The 16,289-nt window shown below is 49.9% G+C and overlaps 1 protein-coding gene across 2 annotated transcripts in view; it reads left to right on the top strand.

Moving 5' to 3' along the window:
• Positions 1-15,613, top strand: part of TCP11L1 (t-complex 11 like 1) — a 34,374-nt gene extending 18,761 nt beyond the window's left edge. The window contains exons 7-10 of one of the 2 annotated variants that reach the window (XM_075927812.2): positions 425-618; positions 9,695-9,876; positions 11,359-11,531; positions 13,077-15,613. In XM_075927812.2, coding sequence (XP_075783927.1) covers positions 425-618; positions 9,695-9,876; positions 11,359-11,531; positions 13,077-13,297 — 770 coding nt within the window. In that variant the 3' untranslated portion in view covers positions 13,298-15,613. The remainder of the gene's footprint in view (positions 1-424; positions 619-9,694; positions 9,877-11,358; positions 11,532-13,076) is intronic. The other variant, XM_089778611.1, reaches the window with a different exon arrangement.
• Positions 15,614-16,289: the final 676 nt, after the last annotated feature.

Genomic DNA, 16,289 nt, shown 5'->3' on the forward strand with positions numbered 1-16,289 from the left:
TTTGCTCCATAATTCATATAGTGATACTTGTGGTCCCTAGGCTTTGATTAGAGAAATTTACTGGAACAATTCTGCATTAAAAGACCAAAAAACAAACCCAGATCCAGGATATCAATATAAGATACGACTCTCTAAATCAGCTTCCACGTGCTAGTCTCTCACACAGTATCTCTCTCCAACTCTCTGTAGTATGCCAGAGTAACTTGTAGCTTCTCTCCACGAGGTTCTCCGTATTCATTTGTGTTTGGTATCCAGATTTTTTTGAATCATAAAATGAATAAAACGCATCTCAGTAATTAGCACCTGGAATAGTTAGAGAGCGTACTAGTGGAATTATTTGAAAATTATTCATGGACAGGCGGGGGAGGAAGGTTGACTCCTGAAAGTAAGATTTTTTTTTTTTAACCGAAACACTTCCTTTCAGACTGTCTAGACTTTGTCACCGATTGGTTGCAAGAAGCATCAGATGATCTTGCCAAACTGAGGCATACAAATCCACCTTGCCCTGGCACTGGAGCTGCTGCTAGTGTGGTTTCTGCATTGTGTCCTGTGGCTGTACAAAATCGGGCATATCTAAAGCTGCTTAAGTGGGATCATATGCACAGGCCTTTCCCAGAGGTAGGTATTTAAGAGAAGACTTAGCTTCTTTTATTTCATTTTTATGCTGATTTTGGTGATTATAGCAGAAGTCATTTGGATCATTAACCTTGTTCTGGACATGAATCCTAAATCTTTTAGTATTTTAACTGGATTGCTTGCAATTCTTTTAATAGTGTAGCTCCATTCTGAATTCATTTTTCCTCCCCAAAACTGCTGTTTAACTGGAGGGGAGGCAACATCATCTACTGTATAGAGCAGGGGTCGGCAACCCCTGGGGCAGTGTTTCCCAATTTTATTTGGCTGAGGAACCCTTTTCAGCTTTTCAAAATTTCAAGGAACCCTACATTTGTCAAGCAAAAAAAAAAAAAAAAAGGGGGGGGGGTGGGGTGGGGGAGGAGAGGGGGACCCACCAATTCATGAAATTCACATTCCTTCCCCAAGACACTCCCCCATCTCTTTTCTGTGAGGCCTCATCCGCTCTGTTCCCCTCCTCTCCATCACTTGCTATACCCAACCCTTATACTTGTCTCAACCTAGTGAGAGTGAGGTGTGGGGTGGGAATGAGGGATTTGGGTGTGGGAAGGGGTGAGAAGTACAAGCTCTGGGAGGGAAATTGGATGCAGGAGAAAGGGCTGTTGACTCAGGGAGGGGGCTCTAGGCTGGGGAGAGTTGGGTTCAGGTGGAAGGTTGGGGTGCGGAGCAAGCCAGGGCTTGTGGATGTGAAGGTGCAGGAGTTTGGGCTGGATATGTGAGGGACTCAGGGCAAGAAGTTTGTGAGTATGATGGGCTCAGGACACAGATTTGTGATGTGTGGCTGGTGGAGGAATGTTGTGGCAGAAGACTGAGAATGTGGGGATGCAGGAGTTTGGGGATGTAAGAGGCTCAGGACAGGGGTTCCAGTGTATGATAGGCTCAGATTTGGGGTCAGGTGGTGCAGGAGTGTTATGATGTTGCAGTGAAATGGGGGTTTGGTCCCAATTGGGGGCTTGTTGGCCTGGCTTCATTTTTAAATAAAATGTCAAACTCAAAAGGTTTTAGCATTGTCTTGATATGTGAGAGGGGTGAGGAACCTGTTTTGAGTCAAAGGTCACTGACCCACAGAAAAGTCAGTTGGGGACACACAAGTGAGATGCAAAAAAACAAAAAAAGCTCCTCCAAAAACCCCCAAGCCTCACTAATGTGGTCCCAAATGTGCTGGTGGGGGTAGGGGACAGAGTGCTAGTGGGTGCTGGGGCTGGGGAGAAGGTGCTGCTGGGTGGAAGGATGCTGGCTCGGGTGGCAGGGTGCTGGGGCAAGGTGCTGGGACAGGCAGGTGGCAGGGTGCTGGTGTCAGGGACATGGTCCTGCTGGGCACTAGGGTGACTGGCAGAGTGCTGGAACAAGGAACAGGGTGCTGCTGGGTGCTAGCGTGGATGGCAGGGTGCTGGGGCTGGGGCCAGGGTGGTGCTGAGTCCTGGGGTGTGAGGCAAGGTGCTGGGGCCGGGGCGGTGCTAGGGTGGATGGCAGGGCTGCCAAGGAGCGGGATAGGGATGGGGTGCAGGATCTGGGAGGGAGCTGGGGGGCGGAAGGGGACAAGGTCTGGGTAGGGTGCAGACCAGATAGGTAGGGTGCAGAAGCAGGCTGGATGGAGGGTGTTTGGCTACGAGGGAGGGTGCAAGGAGGGGACTTGGGTAGGAGTTGGACCTCCCTGATCTGGCACCCTCTGGACCTGACTGGTCCCAGATGAGGAATTTTTGGACCGGGGAGGTCATTTCAGGGCTCCTGGTCTCCCCCCCCCCCCTTCCCCACTAGGCTTCTTTGCACCTCTATCCCCTGCAACCGAACTAAGCTGCCCACCCCAGCTGGTTCCCTGCACTTCCCCCAAAACCATCCCTCACAGTCCAAGGGAGTGCAGCACCAGTTCCCTGCAGCCCCTCACAGCCCAGCTGAGCTCCCCGTCTGTTCTGTATGCCCTCCCCCATCCACCTCAGCCCAGCTGAGCCTTGCACTGGTTCCCTGCATGCCTCCCCCACAGCACAGTTGATCCCCGTTTCCCTGCACCTCCTCCAAGCCCCACAAAATTGCTGAGCCAAGAGCCAATTCCCTGTCCCTTCCTCCCCTTAAGTCTAGCCCCGGTTCCCGGCACCTCCCTCCTCCTGCAGTCAAACTGAGCTCTGAGCTCCACACACACCCCACCCCACCCCAGCCCAGCCCAGCTCCCCAGACCTCCCCACTCTGCAACCCAGCTGAGCTCAATTTCCCTGCACCTTTCTCCAAACCATGTAGACATGCTGAGCCAGTGCTGATTCCCTGCCCCTGCCTTCCTCCCTACCCTTGGCTGTGTCTACACTGGCACGATCTTGCGCCAAAGCGGCTGCTCTTGCGCAAAAATTTGCTGCCTGTCTACACTGGCCGTGTGTTCTTGTGCAAGAAACAACCTGTGTAGACATAGCCTAAGAGTTTCCTCACATGAGCAAAATGAATTCTGTGTTGTGCACCAGTATTGAGTTCATGTGGATTGTTTGGTTGTGCCACCCAAGTTATTAAATATTTTTAACCCTCTACCTTTTCCCTCTGCTGCCATGTCAGCTCCCCTGGTGCCTGCTGCCCCCCGACTCCTCATCTTCCTCTGCTGTCCTGACTCCTGCTCTTCTCACTGTCCTCAGCCCTCCTGCGACCTGCCCTCCTCCACCAGCCCTTCTCTCCCCCCTGTGCCCACTCCTCCAGTAGCCCCACTCTGATCATGTGAGCTACCCCTCCTCATCCCCTCTTCTAACACCTCCCTCTACACACCTGCCCTGCCTCTCTCCTCTGGTGGTGGTCCCTCCAGAATCCCCTGGCACCTGCACCTTCTCTTAACCTGCACCCTCCTGGTGCCTCCCCCTTCCCTCACTTCCCCTGCCCCCTTTGCTCCATTTTTTCCTGATGCCCCCCCTCACCACCCTCTGTCCCCATTCCCCTCATGCCCCTGTGCCCTCACACATGACTTGCTCCATCCCCACCTTCCTCCTGCCCTCCCCTTCTTTCAAGCCTTCTCCCAGCACCTCTCCTCATCCCTCTAGCCCCCAGTGCCCTTACCCTCTCCCCTCCCAGCATCACCCTGTCCCCCTCCCACTAACACCTTTCCTCCTGCCCTTTTCCTCATTGTCTGCGCTTGGCCCCCTGCCGTTTGTCTCTCCTCCACCCCTGTCCCTTTCGCCTGCCGGGCACCAGAGGGCGGGGACACTTGCGCGCCTGGGGGCAGGGCCCCCCTCAAGCGCCGCGCGCCCGGGGCGCGGGCGGCCAATCTGCGGCGCTCCCGGGGTGCCTTCCCCTCCGCACAAGCACCTTCCTCTGCACAAGCCCCTTCCCTTCTCTTCCCTTCCCTCCCCATCTCTTTCCCTTTCCCGTACCTTCTGCCTTCCACTTTGTGGGGCCGGAGTCTGTGCTCTGTCCCCGGACTCCGAACCCGCAACTCAGCCATGCGCTCATCACAGCACCCATCAACTTTAAAATCCCGGGCTGTGACGTTATGTCACGTCTGGGTGTCTCTCCACCTGCTGGTTTGAGCGTGCTGCACAGGGCAGCAGCACCAGCCAGGGGGAGCTCAGGGAAGGTCGCGCATGGCAGGGACGGGCTCTCTCTCTCTCTTTTTCAGAGGGGGCGGGGGAGCGCCGGCTCCTTGCGGAACCCCTCGTGCTCCGTGGAACCCCAGGGTTCCGAGGAGCACCAATTGGGAAACACTGCCCTGGGGTGTGTCACAGGTGGCACATGAGCCGATTTTCACAGGCAAGCGGGGCGGGAGCTCAGACCTGCCCCTTTCCCCTGCACTGCTGCTTGAGCCTTGTGGCTGGCGCAGCTGCAGCACCACCTCCGGGAGGCAGGCGGGGAGGCTGCCGACTTGGCTGCGCACCAGCCAGCGGTTGGGGCTCTCCCCCTTCTCCGCCCAGCAAGCTCCATTACAGACATGGTCCAGTGGAAGCAGCAGAGAGCAGGTGAGATGCTGCTGCTGCTGCTGCTGCTGCTGGAGATGGTGGGGGCTCAGCTGGGCAAGCTCCAGGGGCCAGGGCTTGGGCCCCATGGGCTGCTCCTTCAGCACTGGGGCTGCGAGTGGCGTTGAGAGCGGGGCGGGGGCTGCTCCTCTGGTAAAGGAGCTGTGGCAGTGGGGCAGCATGTGTGTGGCTGCCTGGGCTGGGTGGGGAAAGAGGGGGTGCTGGCACTGGGCTGAGGTGGAGGCAGGGAGGTAGTTTGTGCTGAGAGGTGGGAGAGGGGTGGATAATTTGTGCTTTAGCTGGGAGTTAGGACCGGACAGACGGCTGGTGCCTGCCACTTGGAGAAGCAGGATTTATCCCAGCCCCCATTTGGGCTGGGGGGAGCAGATTCCACAGGGGAGGTAAAGAGGGTGCCTGGGTGCTGGCCTCCATGTGGTGAGCTGGAAGTAGGGGACAGTTTATTTGGGGTGGCTGACTGAACACTCAGCGGCTCGTGAGCGGAGACCTCAGCAAGGCAAAGCCAGGCCAAGGGCCATGCTAAACAGTACGATCTGCGTCTTCACAGATTTGTTAATGAAGCTGCTGTAGGTAGGATTATTATGGGCTTTAAAAAGTGTCACCAGCACTCGGACCTGTATATACCAGTGAGTAAGTTAAATCTCAGCGCACCACTTCTGACAGGTTGCTGATCCTTGCTGGAGAGCACTGGAATGGGAGTCGGGAGATTTGGGTTCTGCCCCGGCTCCCCCTTTGCAGATCATTGCCTATTCTGTACCTCTGTTTCACCTCCCACTTTTTTTGCGATGTGTACTTAGGACTCTCAGCTCTTCAGGATAGAGATTGTTTGACACTGCACAATGCCCAGCACAGGAGTGGTCCACTCTTGGTGGGATCTCTAGATGCTACTGTAATACAGATCACAAAATACTCTTTTTATCAGGTTACTCGGGGTGGGAAAAATCGGACCTGGGGGCTGAAACTGACTCGCCAAGAATCTCTCTGGCTGGCCCAGCTGATTAGCAGAGGTGCAGACTTACAACCCACAGCCTGTGCTCAGCTGCCCCCGGTCCCCCCACCTTGCTCTGTCCTGCAGCCAAGGTTCTCCTGTTAGTTGTGCAGAGCGGGAGGAGGGAGCAAGGAGGGATAGGGTTGAGGGGAGAAGGGAGGGCTGAAGTCAGGGTGTCCCACTGATCCTGTACCCCATTTCTGCAGAGTGGGGCTGGGGAGAGACACCAGAGCAGGACAGCTTTCCCTGTTTTAAAGAGACAGCCTGGCTTCTTTCAGAAGCTTATTCTGCAGCAGCCAGCCCACACACACTCTCTCCCAGTCTCTGTGCCCTACACACTCAGTCTGTGTCTTTCACACACCCATGCTTTTACCCCCAGCTCTGCCCCTTCTGCCTGAGGTCGCCCCTTCCAGGGGGCCCAAAGCCAGCCCATGTTGATGTACCAAAATGTGGGAAGTGGCCCCCCTGCAAAAGTTATTGCCTACCCCCAGGTTTCTACTTTAACAGATGTTCCCTTAGGGACTATGAGATTTCTGTGTGTGGCTTGTTGTAGTTGTCTGAGAGTTAGATCTGTCAATGTGACTCTGACCCTGTGCCATGGTCTCTCACTGCAGCAGTTCATAAATGGCATTATGATGTGGCTTGCAGCCACCGTAAGGAAAACAGCTGCAGAGTTCTCCCTGCACAGCTGAGAAGATGTTCACTAGTGACTGGTTTCATGTATGCAAAGTGTCTCCGTTTAATGGCTATTGTGTCTGAGGTTCACAGCATAGCTCTTAGGATTTTGTAGTAAAGGTTGGATCTCCCTGGACCGGCACCCTTGGGACCTGAATGGTCCCGGACCGGGGAGGTTAGTGCTCCCCTACTGGCTGCCCCACTTCCGGGCTCCCAAGGCTGGGGCTCCCACCCTGCTGCCGGACTCACTGCCGCCAGGGCTCCCTGGAGTTCCTGGGGCCACCTAACCACCACCAGCCCTGCTCAGAAGCCGTCCGCCCCACTGCCACTGGGGATTCCCAAGGGTTCCATGGCCAAGAGTTCCCTTTTGCCACCTGGCCCCACTGTCACCGAAGGTTCTCTGGCCAGGGCCGCCCAGCCAACACAGTCGCGCTGCCACCAGGGATTGGGTTCTCCAGCCAGTGAAGCTGAGAAGTTCCCTGGCTGGGGCCGCTTGGCCCACTGCCAGTGGGGGTTCTCTGGCCACCTGGCTGCCCCAGCACCACTGCCACCTTGGATTCCCTGGGTACCCTGGCCAGATAATGCTAGGGAGCTCCCTGGCTGGGGCTGCCCAGCTGCCACTGGCCCCACTGCTGGGACTACTCCTGCTCCCACTGAGGTTTCCCTGGGGTTCTCCAGCCCAGAGCTGCCTGACGCCACTGCTGCATTGCGTTCCCCAGCCAGGGCAGGGGCTCCTCATTCACCGCCTGGCCCAGCTGACACCAGGGGTTCCCTGGCTGGGTTAGGGCTCCCTGTTTACCACCTGGTTCCGCTAATACCAGGGCTCCCCAGCCACCACCTGGCCCAGCCAGGGCTCCCCAGCCCTGTGTTCTCCAGTTGGGTCCCACTCTCGCCTCCGGGGCTCTTTGGTCCCCTGCCAGACCATGGATGTTGCCGGACCTGAGATTCCCAGTTTTGGGAGGTTCAGCCTGTCTTGATACTGTTAGTCAGCTGTCTTTTATCTTCTTAGCTTTAAGACCTCTCCAGCTACTCCATTGCTGGGACGATTCTGACCCCAAATCTCTGAATGTAAATTAGCGTGCAGCTTTCAGGTTATTGCAGAAGCAGTGCAGCTCGATTCTGCGGTGGTGTCCCTGTAATCCTCAAGTTAGTCTGTTGAATTTGACCATTGTACTTAGCTTGATGGAGGAGAAGCATAAGGATTGTGTGACATGCTGAGAACTGACATTGAGTTAAGTCATCAAGGAGCTGCTTGCCCACTCTAGGTGAACTCTACAAAATCTTTCCCCTTTATAGTGATTGCAGCTTGTATCTTATGAACCATCTAATGTATTTCCCTGTAACTGTTTTGAGGGCAGGGATGTGTGAGAGTTCAGAAAACGAACGTTCACAACTGAGCTACAAAACTTTACACTGTTCAGTATAAATCATGACTGGTGTGCTGTGAGCCATTGATAACTCTTATGCTTTATTTTGAATGTAGTAATCCAATAAATTTAAAGAATTTATCTTAAAAGAATATTTTTGAGTTTGTCTGGAAACAAAGAGATGCTGAGTACAGTAAACTTCTGATAATCCAGCACCTTTAGGACCCAGCGGGTGCCGGATTATCAGATATGCCGGACTATCAGAAGGGGGGGCTATGAGGGGTCTGGTCCCAGACCCCTCATAGCCCCCCCCCCGATAGTCCAGCTCTGCCCCAGGCGTCCCTGATTCAGCCACTGCTGGTCAGTTTCAGCAGCAGCTGAATCGGGACCCCTTCAGCAGAGCAGCTGGGGCGCTGCTGGGTTCATCCGGTAGTGCCGCCCCTTGGTGCAGCGAGACCAACCCGGCAGCACACCAGCTGCTCTGCCCCAGGTGTCCCCAAGTCAGCCACTGCTGAAACTGATCAGCGGCTGACTCCAGGAAGCCTGAGACAGAGCTGCTCTGCCCCGGGCTTCCTGGAGTCAGCCGCTGGTCAGTTTCAGAAGCAGCTGAATCGGGATGCCTGGGACAGAGCAGCTGGGGCGCTGCTGGGTTGGTCCCTTCAGCGCCGCACGTTGGCGCTGCGGGGACCAACCTGGCAGCACCCCAGCTGCTCTACCCCAGGTGTACCCAAGTCAGCTGCTGCTGAAACTGACCAGGGGCTGATTCCAGGAAGCCGGGGCAGAGCTGCTCTGCCATGGGCTTCCTGGAGTCAGCCCCTGGTCAGTTTCGGCAGCGGCTGAATCAGGCACAGCTGGGGTGCTGCCGGGTTGGTCCCGCAGCCCTAAGGGGCAGCGCTACAGTACCTACCTGGCAGCGCCCCAGCTGCTCTGCCCCCGGCTTCCTGGATTCAGCCGCTGGTCAGTTTTAGCAGCGACTGAATCCGGGAAGCTGGGGGCAGAGCAGCTCCAATGGTCTGGCTGCCCGGAGCACTTCCGGGTTCCTGATGGTGCCGGACCATCAGGAATGCCGGACCATCAGATGCCGGACCATCGGAGTTTTACTGTAATTAAAAGATGAAACATAAGCATTTTAAAACATTCTTTTATTTTTGTCAATTGAATTAGTATTCATTAAAGTGAGAGACTAAAAACATGATATAAAGCCAGGTATGGTGCAAGATTACCGATACTGCTCTGTTAAAACACCGGGGTTGTCACCTGCTAGTCCTTGTTGTTCTGTTAGTGTCCTTTACAGATAACTTGCATGGATTAGATGCATCATATTAGACTAGACCAGTGTTTCTCAACCACTTTGGGGTACTGGAGAAGATTTGGAGAAAACTGATTTTTTGTTTTAAGTTTTACAGCGCTTTATTTTTGTATATTTTACACCCAAAAATGTCATTGCCCACCCGGCTACAATTAAGTTGTTTAAACAAATGTGTTGCAATGATAGAAAAAAATGTTGTGTGTCTGAAAACTGTAGGGACTGGGGGTACTTAAAAAAAATTTTATTTTGAAAAAGGAATACTTTATTAAAAAGGGTTGAGAAACACTGGCCTAGACTATGTAATTAGGGGTTAGAAATAAGACTGATGCACTATCCCACTGTAACACCAATCCCTTGAATCTAGAGAGAGGAATCTCTATCCACAGTGAAAGCTTTCATTTGAAGAGGCCTGTTTTCTGAGTATTGCATCTTTTTTCTATGTATAATCAGTGCAATTGAGTTCCATTGCTCTCTGGGAAGTCCGGTTTTAGGAGTGAATTTGGCAATCTTGTCAGCGAAGCAAATGGTGTTAAAATATTTCCTCTTTGGGCTTCCAAGCATACTGCTTATTTCACACTCTGTATTGGATTTTACTCAGAATGGCCTGGGTATTAATTTAATACCACTGCACCATCCTTCAAACGAGTGGAAGATGGATACAATTTTGATGCTAGTGTACTAAAGGAATTGTTTTCAGAACCATCTTCGTTATGTTACCTGGCCTCCTAATTTCATTTTCACTATACTTTGTTAGCCCTGCATTTTGATTTTTCTCTGTCTTTTGCAGACATTATTAATGGACCACACCCGCTTTCAGGAAATGCAACTGGAGCTGAAAGAGCTCATCTTGATCAGTGCTATCCTCCTAGTCCTGTTCAGTGTAACAGGTGTGGCACTTTCCAGTCTGCCATGGTTTGCTGACAAAATCAAAGCCATTATAAAGGTGTTATTGGCAGGAATGCACCTTCCGTGAGTATCCGATCCCTATCTAGTAGCTCTCAGGTGTGCTGTGTTCAACTGTGGCATGGTATTCAGTCGTTTAATTTTGTTGTGAGTCGAGTATTGATTGCAGAGGCTGCTTCTTACTCTCTTGATTTCAAGAAACTTAAAGAAGGCTAGAAGGGACAAGTGATTAGAATGGAGGGTTTTAACTCCTGCAAGAGTACAAAGCTAGCAGCTTTTCCTAAGGAAATTAACCACCTCATTCCTTTCCTTGCCCACGCATCCTGCTGCAAATAATCCATTTGCTGTCACTGCTATTTTTCATATGAAGTCTTCTACCAAGTCCACAGCTTTCTGTTGGCAGTTAACCACATTTCATAGTTTGGACTAGTATCCCTCCATCCTTCATAGAATTGTTGGTTTCTGTAGGTTTAGGATGACTGCCATACACCCTGGGCTGAAACATATTTATTAATACTAGGGGGCTGTGCCCCCTGCTTGCTACGCTTGCCAGCCCTCCTCGCTCTGGGGGTAGGCAGCCTGGCTCTTCTCCCCCCCAGCCACCAGGAGGGCCAGGTCAAGGTGTGGCAGCCCTGGCTTGCGCCCTTCTCTCCCCTGGCCACCAGGCCAAGGCCATGCCCCAGCTCTCCTTCCCTCCACTTCCCTGGCTGTCAGGCAGGGCCAAGACCAAGCTAGCCCTGGCTCTATCCCCTTCCCCAGCCACTTCCGCCCCGGCTCTCCCCCACCCCACCTGCCACTTGGTGGGCAGGGCCGAGGCTGCACCAGGCCCCATGCTCTCTCTCTGAGCACCAAGGATGGGGGAGGCTGTGGCACGGCAGCCCCAGCTCATGAGCACTGGGCAAAGGGGAGGGAGGATGCAGGCGGGACACAGAGTGGCGTGACGACGTCCCTCTGTCATCCCGCAGGAAACATTTTTTTATCTACATTAGGGTATGTCTACACTACCCCGCTAGTTCGAACTAGCGGGGGTAATGTAGTCATCCGCAGTTGCAAATGAAGCCTGGGATTTGAATTTCCCGGGCTTCATTTGCATGAAGCCGGCCGGCGCCATTTTTAAATGCCGGCTAGCTCGGACCCCGTGCCGCGCGGCTACACATGGCACGGACTAGCTAGTTTGGATTAGGCTTCTAATCCAAACTAGCTTTACGCCTCGTTGGTGTACAGCTAGTTTGCATTAGAAGCCTAATCCGAACTAGCTAGTCCGTGCCGCGTGTAGCCGCGCGGCACGGGGTCCGAGCTAGCCGGCATTTAAAAACGGCGCCGGCCGGCTTCATGCAAATGAAGCCCGGGAAATTCAAATCCCGGGCTTCATTTGCAACTGCGGATGACTACATTACCCCCGCTAGTTCGAACTAGCAGGGTAGTGTAGACATACCCTTAGAGAGAGGCAGCTCAAATCACTATAACTGGGCTGATTTGTAAAGAGTCAAAGATTGTTGTTTGGTCATTTCTTGTAAGGAATGGTTTTCTCCTTCATGGTCTCTCTAGCTCCTTCAACCTGAGTGAATCTTTGGCGACTGTTGGTGAGAAGGTCTGTGCTGAAGTTAATAGTTGTCTTTCCCAACATGGATTAACACCATTCACAACTGAGAGAGAGGTGGGGCTTAAAGGACAGATCCAGGCACTGGCAAACCCTGATAACGCCATATGTAAACTGATAGGTAATACTGGAGTGTTTATGCTGTGTTTTCAAGGTGCTTCTCTTTTGCTGTTTTTTTTTTTTTTTTTTTGGTATGACTTAATATTTATTATTTAATAACACTTGCTTCTGATGTACGGTCAGGCACCAGGCAAAGTTCACCTGCCTTACCTTGATCACTTGGGCAGCTCGGCAGCTCTGAAAATCAAGTCGACATTTGAAATGTAATTGCCAAAGTGTCAGCTGTAGGAATTCGAAGATCATTTCTAAACTTGGCTCTTCACTGAGCTGCCCAGGCTCCTGCATCACCAAGTCTACTTCCTGAGATTGCAGTTATTTGAAACAATGATCTTTTTGGACAGTAGAACATAGAATTGGGAGTCTGTGCTCAGCAGTGTCTCTGGATTGAAGTACATAACAAAGGGGACGGTGATCGACCCCCATGCTGTATGAAATGGACTTATGGACATAAAGTTACATAACTCAAAGGTGCTTTGGGCAAATTGTCTCATGTAACCTATCAATCTTCATGTCATAATCCACTGGATCTGTGTATCTTATTTTGGTGCATGTATCATTCTTGTGTGTAATGTTAAATATATGGAGCATGGAATGGTTTGTGGTTTTAAATGTGCAAAGGAAAGCCATCAAGGCTGTTTCCAGTGCGAGGACACCTCAATGTCTGAGCAATCATATGTAAACAGCCTTTTTTGTCCTTAAGTCTTAGCAGTGGTTGGTAGGGACTGGCCAGATGACTTCCCATGCAAAACAGGGAATCTTTAAAACTAATAGGAAAGTAGGAGTGTTTGGTCTTTGGGCTGGCTGGACTCACCTGAGGGAAGGGAAGGAAACAAAGACCCCAGGGTGAGGGACAACCTTGGTTTGGAAGGCTTTGCTGGAAAAGAATCCGTTTTAGGGTGTGTTTGTAGGGAGAGTGTAATATATTTGTACTGAGGTTTCAGTGTTAGTTAGCCAAGCATTTTCTTTTGAGTTTGTAATCTACTTTGCTCTGCCTGTTCTCACTTATAACCACTTAAATCCTACTGCTTGTACTTCATAAAACCACTTTTATTTTCTATCAGTTCCAGTGTAAATAATTGTTATGGGGGAGGAGGGGGGGGAAGCAACCAGTGTGCACATTCCCCCTTTCATTGCTAAAAGGGGCTTACCTAATTAATTCCTTTGGGGTTCTGATCCCATTTGGGGAATGGTATCCCGGGAAGCTGGGCCCAAAACTGCATTTTCCTTGGACCTGAAGAGATTCAGTGTCTGCATTGCTTCTTGGAGGCTGAGGGCCATTGATCTCAGCTCAGGGCCTTGGCTGGGGGAGACCAGCGGAGCTGGCCCAGCAGGACTGGGGGAGGGTGTGTGAGAGAAGCCCCATAGAGCAGGAAGGCGAGTGACAGTGGCTTTGCCAGCCCTCCAGGAGGCACCCCCAAGGGGTCTTCTGCAACCTCATCACATCACAGTGTTTTCAGCAATTTTTTTTGGTAGTGCACCATGGAGGAAAAAGATTGATGACTTGCTTTGTTTTGTTTTTTAAAATCATCTTGGTCCTTTTTTCCAGATTCTCGAATCCAGACATTTTTAGAGCACTGTCTGACTTCTGGTCATCAGAAATCATTTCCTGCTATTCCAGAGGGATTAAGCCCTATTCAAAAAGAGATGGAAGAAATCGCTGTCAAGTATGTTCGACTTGTCAACTATAACAAGATGGTTTTCAGCCCTTACTACGATGCCATCCTTAGCAAACTACTGAATAAGGAAGAATCCCAGTTGTCAGAGTAGTCTGAAAAATCCTCGTACCAATTTGTATCCTATCTAGACAGTATTAATTTTCTCTGCTAAAAAATCTTGCCATTAACTTGGCTTTGGAAATGCTATTCCATTAAAACATTATTTTATTACTAGCTCAGTAGTGCTGATAATACAGGAGAAATGTATGTATAAATTGGAATAGGCATGTTGAGAATGAAGTGGTAAATAGATGCATTTTTAGCTGAAGGTATGTATGTTAATTTTATGGCTATTGTCTTTGCTACTGAGCAGCTGCAACAGGTTGGACCTCCCTGGTGCAGCACCCTCGGGACCTACGCAGTCCCAGATGAGGGAATTTGCTGGATCAAGGAAGGTTCCCTGCCACTGGCCTCCTCAGCCTGCTGCCCCTCCCTGCCTCCGGCTTCTTTGGTAATGCTTTCAGCTGGGTGACCCAGCTGCCCCAGCCCCACAGTGGCGCACAGCCCTGGCCCTGCTGTTGTGGCACCAGCCCCGCTGTGGGGCAGCACCTGGCTCTGGCTGAGCTGCCCAGCCGGGTTGCTGCAGCAGTACTAGTCCTGCTGCCGGTCTGGCACACTGCCCTAATCGGGCTGCTGGCTTGCCCTGGTGGTCCCAGCTCTGCTGTTGCGGCCCCAGGCAGGCTTCCCCGGCTGCTGGTCTGACACACAGCCCCAGTTGGGCTGCTGTGGTACCAGCTTCGCTGTTGGGTCAGCATGCATGGCTGCCCCTGCCTCACTACCGCAGCCCTGCTACCACCGCCAAGCTGCTGAGGCTCTGGCCCCGCTACCACCAGCCTTGCTGTGTGGGGCTCTCAGTTGCTGGCCCTCTGCCCCTGGGCTCTCCCGGACCATGAATGTTGCCCAAGGAGACTGTCCCAGTTTAGGGAGGTGCAAGCTGTAGATAAGATTAGATCATTGTACAACCAGACTGCATTTTTAAATTGCTGATAGTGGAGGGGAGGGGTCTTTTTGTCGCATTCTACCTCTCCGGCTTACCATGAGTTAGTGTGTTCATCTGGAGGAGATCAGCAAAGATCTTTTCCGTACTGAGTGATTTGACCTTTTGAAATCCTATTTTCACAACTGAAGAAATAATTGAATTTTTGAGATGCAAGAAACTGGGATAATGGTAGTTAAGAACAGGCCCAAACATAGCACTTTACTGTAATAGTATAAGGCTTAAGTATAAGTCTTTCTGCTAGTCACATTTTTTGGTAGCAATTTTTGCTCTCTCTGCAAACAGATTACCAAAAACATACGATATTTTGTAGTGAATGTTTTGCTTATCAAGTAATTGTCCTCTTTTTTTTGTGTATGGTGTTACAAGGGGAACAGTCTATAAGATTGCAGCTGTGTTTCTCTTTGTAAAGCTTTCAGGTAGGCCAAGTGAAAACTGCTTTCATAAGAGTGGCATTTCTTACCTTTCTTTTGCTAGAAGGGTATTCCTTTTTATGTGAAATACTAATTTTAGAAAGCAAACATTTTAAGAAGATGGATCAAGTCTTCTACATTGAATTTCAGGTGTGAAGAAATTTCCTCATCTCCCCTCCCCCCAAAAACTGTGTGAATTATGAGACTTATAGCTATAGCTCATAGCTTCAGAAATATCACTGAAATTGAAACCTATTAAGAACTTCATAGTTTAAACAGGACTTAAAAGGTATAGTAGGAAATGAACTTTAATTAGTTCATTTGAAGTAATGGGAAAATGTTATTTAGTGTTTTAGATAACTTCACTTTTTAGATTTTCATGAACTCAGAATTTTAGATCCTTGAGAAGATAACTGGCAAGATGTTTTCTAAATGCACTCTGAAGGATTTCTGATCTTAGTGATTAATAAGATTGTATTTATTTTCAAGACAAAATTAAATATCAAAGTTTAGGACAGTTAAAAGCAAAATAGAAACTTTCTTCAGCAGATAGAGCCTCTCATAAAGAAATTGTTGCAGAAGTTCTTAGCATCTCAGGTAATTTAAAGTGAAAGGAGCTGGACCTTGTCCTAAGAGTTTAGTGGCTATGACAAAAATAGACCATTTACTGTATTCCAAAGAATTAAAGGATTTTTTTATTACTATTGAATAAAATATTGAATGTGACTGACCATTTAACTAGTAGAATGGTGATAGGAAGGGAAATACCCTGGAGTACATATTCCAATGTTTATACTTCCCTTTCCATTTTGAATTTTCAGTAGTTCCTAGGAATTGCACTGAAATCTGATGTATGGCTCTGTGTTCTCCTGTATGGGGAAGATGTTATTTTATTCCAGAAGTGTTACTTGCTTGATGTATCTCTGCATTAGCATATTAAATCTATCTCAAACTTTGATTGCATGAAAAAAAGTTTACCTCACTTTTATTATTACAATAGAAAACAATGTTTCTTTGTTGGATGGTTCTTTTGGCTGAATATGTATATTTGAACATTCTTTAGTAAGTAGATAAAATTAAGACACTTATTTTCAAACACTAGTTTTTGTTGTCAATGTTCTGTTTTACCTCAGTTCTCCTTCTTGCCTGGGGCACATAATAGTCTAGCCTCGTAATAATTTGGCCTAATTTTGTTTGTTGGATTTAGTGTGCTGGTGCTGGTCTCTGATATATGAGAATTCAGACATGATGACTCTCGTGCCCTTAAAATGCCATACTTTCTGTATGGAGAAGTTACTGAGGGCTATTAGAGAGATGCATTTGTTGCTTGAGGACCAGCACTTTGGTTCTGTATATGTCTTCATACCTTTGTGTAGCATCAGCGTGTGATCTTAACATTCTTGTGTATTAGCAGTGGATGCTTTAAACTTATATCAGATGGTGCTTTGGGAGATCCAAATACTACTTTTTTGTAACCTGTGTTTTGGTTATCACCTCAACAGTTCCTGTTAAAGATGAAGGCTAGAAAACACACACTGCTGTTTGTGATGCACTTGTTTGAGGATCAAAGTGTATAGGTTCTAATTGCTGCTGCTTATTTATATTTCAGCATTGCCCAGATTCTCCATCCATGT

This window comes from Pelodiscus sinensis, chromosome 5 (assembly GCF_052426305.1).
Source record: "Pelodiscus sinensis isolate ZL-2025 chromosome 5, ASM5242630v1, whole genome shotgun sequence".
In the NCBI taxonomy this organism is placed as follows: Eukaryota; Metazoa; Chordata; order Testudines; family Trionychidae; genus Pelodiscus; species Pelodiscus sinensis.